The following is a 5,502-nucleotide window of genomic DNA, read 5'->3' on the forward strand; positions in this document are numbered from 1 at the left end:
ACCATTACTGTACAAAGAGTTGCCTAAAATAGAGAGCTTTTGTGAGGCGGGAAGACGGACGAGGGGGTGGTGGGGGCGGGGCAGTCGCGGGCTGCCCGCCGGCTCAGTCGCGCCGCACCGCACAGTCGCCTCGCACGCCACCGCGTATCGTGACTGCGATAGCGCACGCGCACGCGTTAGCCCCCCACCGCGTCCCGACACGTGCTCCATTACTTGTGATCACCTGATGATAACACACTGACCAAAATGCAAGAGCAGAGCACTTCCCGAGCGAACAAAACCACACTTAACTCTTTGGAAAGCGCTATTATCAAACTAAAGAATAACTTACAGATACAGGATAACAAATCTACAGACATGACAGGCCTTTTGAGCATCGACGCTTCGGCAGATGATACAAAAACCAATACAAGTAAGGGAACAGTTTCATCTTCTACGAACATAAACCTATCTATTGCATCCGCTGCATTGTTACAAGAAAATATGCTACAACGATCTTTACAAGGTGTTGTTATATCGCTTCAAAATGCGATGATGAATTCATTGCAACAGGCAGCTTTATTGCCATCAAATTCGGCAGCTGCAGCAGCTCTCAATTTACAAGCTTTAGAATCATATTTAACTTTACAACGTCTAACTACAGTGTCATCTGTCAACAGTAATACACAACAGAATGCTAGTGAATGTAATACGACAACAAAACAAGACATATTAAGGCTTGCGACAGCTAGCGCTAAAATAACTGAAACTGATGTCTCTGAAAGCACGTCGAGAGTAATATCCCCAAAAACACCAGAAGAATATCCTTTATCTGACGCAATAGCAGCAGAAGATGTTGATTTATCCGAAGAAGTTGAAGAAGACTTAGCTTTACTGGACAACGAAGACGAGTTTACTTTAGAACAGCATCTGGAATCGACATCAAAAGGGTATTGTTACAATTCATCTCAAAATTTAGATAATGGTTATCCAAGTTTGCTAATGAATGCAATGTATCAACAACAAATGAATGGCAACCCACCTCAAGCACCTCTTTCTCCTCAACCATCTAATTCGTCTAGTTCAAAATCAACAAATAGTTCAACATCTTCAACTGGGAGTAGCATATCAAATAAGCAGAAAACTACGGGCAGTGGTACAAGAACAAAAAAGCAATTTATATGTAAATTTTGTAATCGACAATTTACAAAGTCTTATAATCTCCTTATACATGAAAGAACACATACGGATGAACGGCCCTACTCATGTGACATCTGTGGAAAGGCTTTCCGACGGCAAGATCACCTTAGGGACCACAGGTAAATAAGTAAACAAAAATCATATATTTTTATAAATATTTTCGTAAAATCATGTTATAATTATATTCGTTTGTATTGTTTTTTTAGACCTGTTTTGTTAATGTAGTAACTAACAAAACTAAAATAATTAGGTATTAGCACAAGATAATACAATTTGGTTCTTTATAATTATCAAAATTGCCGTTTGTTTACGATTTCTGAGAAACAGTAATAAGACAATAATCAATTGTTGCTTTAAGATACGTTACATTTAATTTCACTAATGCGAAAATCGTTTTTGTCGATCTAATTGCATATTACCATGTTTAAAAATTATTACTTCATAACTAAAATGTAAACTAACAAACGAATTCACAATCCGTAATCAAAATCTACTCGTATTCTAAAGAAAGACATTTATTACCCATACCTTATCTCCATTCTCGAAATAAATAGCTAAGTCAATGGGAGCTTTCAACTTTATTCTATCCTAAAATACCATATCGGATGGCTCGACCCGTACTTATAAGATAAAACAATATTATAGCCGTGTTGAAAAACATTTAAAAGGATCACGATTCTCATTTTTCGATATCAATAAAATATTTTGGTCCTCGGATTTCAACGCGAAACGTTATGAACTTTTGAATAATGGCGGTATAGAAAAATATTTAAAATAAAAAGGCTTAAGTACAGACCCGACAGATCGTATCGACGACTGGTCCGTCACGCTCGTATATTATAAAATCGCTAATCTGAGAAGTGAACATTTTAATTTTGGCTTTTCGTTTTTTCCCAATTCAAATGTTTCAAATTCCTATAAACCTGTGCGCATATCTCGTTTATCAGAATATTTATCTTGAAAAAAGTCTAAATCTTAATTCAACGAAAACAAACCGAATTCCGAACGACGTTCTCAATAAATAATGCTATTATGTGTATCGACATGTTTAAAATACATTATCTTTTTCCCCGCTTATCTGTTCAAGTTCTCCATCGAAGATACGTAAAGGTGTTAAATTTTTAACACCTGTCTCTCGGCGATTTCCACCCAAATCACCGTATCTCTATGGCAATAAAATAAATTCTGTGTAGACGCCAGAGGGTTAACCCGAGCCCGGCCCGGCCTGTCGATATTCAATCGATGTCCGTTGACACGACATATTATAATGGACCGGAGCGTTCGACGGGTTTTAACAAAGCACGTGGTGATCCTGATGTGAGGATTAAAATGGATGACAAAAAAAAAAATAGTTGTACTGTAAATATCTTGCGCATACGAAATTAGGAACTGGTTGGTATAGGTATAAGCTTTTTCTCTACATTTTTTATGGTTTGGTACCTTGTTAGACAATAATAAATATTCTAATAAGTTTTAACATATTCACAAAAACCAAAACATTTCTATGAAGTAAAAATCTTTTATTTGTTTCAATCATTAACTGTCACAAAATAAAAATTTAAAGTTTAGAAATTTATTTTATCTCATTGTTATAACATATACCTAATGTCCAAATAAACTCACAATTCTTATCCATAATCTTGACTTTATAATAATTAAACTGATTTAATAAATTCCCCGCCATCATCACAATATTATTGTATATGACATATCATAGTTTACAAAGAACGCAATGCACATCACATTGACGTATTTTAAAAGTTAATGAGAGCCCTCAACTAGAATTTTATAGCCAATCAATATTTATAGCAGGTTTAATTTATCAACAGTGTCTCGTTGGTTCGAGTTAGGCCTAACTGCGTCCGCGCCGCTGTCAGGCTACACTCGATTGCGCGCGCCTTCCCTAATCGCCCTATCATCTTCTTTTATATCCGAATCACTTTTTCATTCATCATTCTGTACGTCTTAATCGCCAGTTATCGTTATCTCGACGATTATTACACGTATTACGTCAATTTGAACACGTCGTTATTTCTCAACGTGTATTTGTTTAGTGGATATTACACGACCTGTACAATTGTACATCCGATTGTAGGTTTCGATTGTTAGTTTTGTTTGAATTTATAATTATACTCCGTTTGATTTAAATCAATTCAGTTTAATTCGAGTCGAATTTAAGTCATCTTCTAGTTATAAAATATTTACGTATGAAAACAACAGATATTAATATATTTTTGTATGTGACATTATTATAAAGCACGAGTAATAAAGTTTTTTTTTAATTTATTTGTTTAACAGACGTTTAATAACAATATAACGTGATGTAACTAGCACCTATTAACTATATTTACCTACATGAGATACCTTATCACCATACCATTATTTATAAGGTTTCTGGTTCAGTAAAAAAAACTTGTCTTTTTCTTTCAATTTCTAAAACGTTTTTTGTAACGAATTAAGTTGTAGGCAAAACTTATGGGCAACAGTAAGAGATCCAAGATGGTCGTATAAAATTACGTATGGGAAAATTGTGTAACTTTGCACCTTGTAATATAATGATGTAATGAATCGTTTCATTATTATAGATTCTTGTATTTTAAAAAAGGTATTTCCCGTTTGTTTTTTGTTCATGCAGTAACCTTGTAAGCGTGATTTATCATACAAGTTAAAGCTATTAAAAGGTAGATATCGATGACTCGCTTATCTAAGCTCGTTAATACATGTAATAAAAGCCACATTAAAACATTAATTAAAATTTGGTCGCTCATTAAATATATTTTAATCTAAGGAGCACCCACTTAATTGATGAGGATACGAAAATTGTTTAAGTATATTTTTAAATTGTCTTAATAAAATTTAAAAGCTCGCTTAAGTTACGTAAATTGATGGCATTGAAAGCATAAATGAGAGGGTACGCCGATTTATTACACATATCCCGGGGGCTCTCGTTTGTTCTCTGCTCTCTACAAGACAGAGGTGTTCGAAATATGGCGTTAATGTTCCATTTCGAACGATATATTTATTATAATTGGACTGAAATAACATATGTATTTATTTGTTGAAAACGGGAATGTTGCTTTTTAAGTAAATGATTTATATCGACAAATGTAATAAATATGTTACATATATCAAATGTGGCAGTTGAGTTTGAGGCGTATTTACGAGTATGTATAAATAATAGTCGAAACGGTTGAACAATGTTGAATATTGCACAATATTCACTAATTAGAATTATTTTTATACTAAAATGTACTTACTATTTAAGTATAATCAAATGGAATGTTAAATGACTATGTTTTTTTTTCAGATACATACATTCTAAAGAAAAACCATTCAAGTGCCTTGAATGTGGAAAAGGTTTTTGCCAATCAAGAACGTTAGCTGTACACAAAATTCTTCATATGGAAGAATCTCCACACAAATGTCCAGTATGCAGTAGGAGTTTCAATCAAAGGTCTAATCTTAAGACACATCTGCTTACTCATACGGACATAAAGCCTTACAACTGTACCTCATGTGGAAAAGTATTTAGAAGGAACTGTGACCTAAGGCGTCACAGCTTAACACACAATTTAGTTAGCATATCGTCAGTAAACACATCACCTATAGGAGTTAATGAAAAAAGCTCCTTACTAAATCCTAATTTTCCTATCGATAATTTAGATACTGAAGAAGAGAATTAGCATCTAAATAAATTAATAAATAATAAGACTGATCATCTTCCAGTGCCTTTGTAATATTAAGTAAAAAAACTAGATCTTGTTCATGATGTACCGTTATGTATGTATTAACGTTAGATGTTGTTACTTTTTGTGGATATCTTGAAGTGTAATAATACTTTAATCTTGTTATTTCCTTGTTCTGTTATATCTGTGTTGATGCTACCATTTATTTTTTTTACCATTACGTATTTATGTAAAGTTGTGCAAATCTCGCGTGACCTTTACGTTGCTTTTGTTCAATTAGTTATTTCTTTGTTTTTAACATTGTAATTATCACCATCTATTTGTATTTACATTTGTATCAATTGCTTTGCAATTATACAAATCTTATAAGAAATAATAATGAGGAAACAAGTACAATGTTGCACTTTACATAAAACAATAAATAGCTGATGATCATATTTGATTTTAATCACACAATATTACTATCTTTCTCGTGTCCAACATTTGTTTTTTTTTTCTTTTTTTGTTAAAAAATTGTGTATCTCTTTGCATTACAACTTTATGACTTTATGGTGGTTGTATATATATTGTTATGCATTATTATTAAAATTATTATTCTATTTGACGAATTTTAAGGTACATTTTAACATGAATCAAT

General features: G+C 33.0%; 1 protein-coding gene across 1 annotated transcript; it reads left to right on the forward strand.

The window, feature by feature from the left end:
• The first annotated feature begins 246 nt into the window (after positions 1–246).
• Positions 247–4,862, forward strand: LOC123660386 (protein sister of odd and bowel-like). The gene is made up of 2 exons (XM_045595477.1): positions 247–1,298; positions 4,487–4,862. The coding sequence occupies exons 1-2, from the start codon at positions 247–249 to the stop codon at positions 4,860–4,862; spliced, it is 1,428 nt and encodes a 475-aa protein (XP_045451433.1).
• Positions 4,863–5,502: the final 640 nt, after the last annotated feature.

The sequence above is a fragment of the Melitaea cinxia genome, chromosome 15, assembly GCF_905220565.1.
Source record: "Melitaea cinxia chromosome 15, ilMelCinx1.1, whole genome shotgun sequence".
NCBI classification, from domain to species: Eukaryota; Metazoa; Arthropoda; class Insecta; order Lepidoptera; family Nymphalidae; genus Melitaea; species Melitaea cinxia.

What these genes read in the sequence shown, in the direction of transcription:
- LOC123660386 (XM_045595477.1), top strand. Translation starts at nt 247, where the DNA reads ATGCAAGAGCAGAGCACTTCCCGAGCGAACAAAACCACACTTAACTCT. An exon ending in GATCACCTTAGGGACCACAG is followed by an intron (nt 1,299 to 4,486) that starts GTAAATAAGTAA and finishes TTTTTTTTTCAG; the next exon opens with ATACATACATTCTAAAGAAA.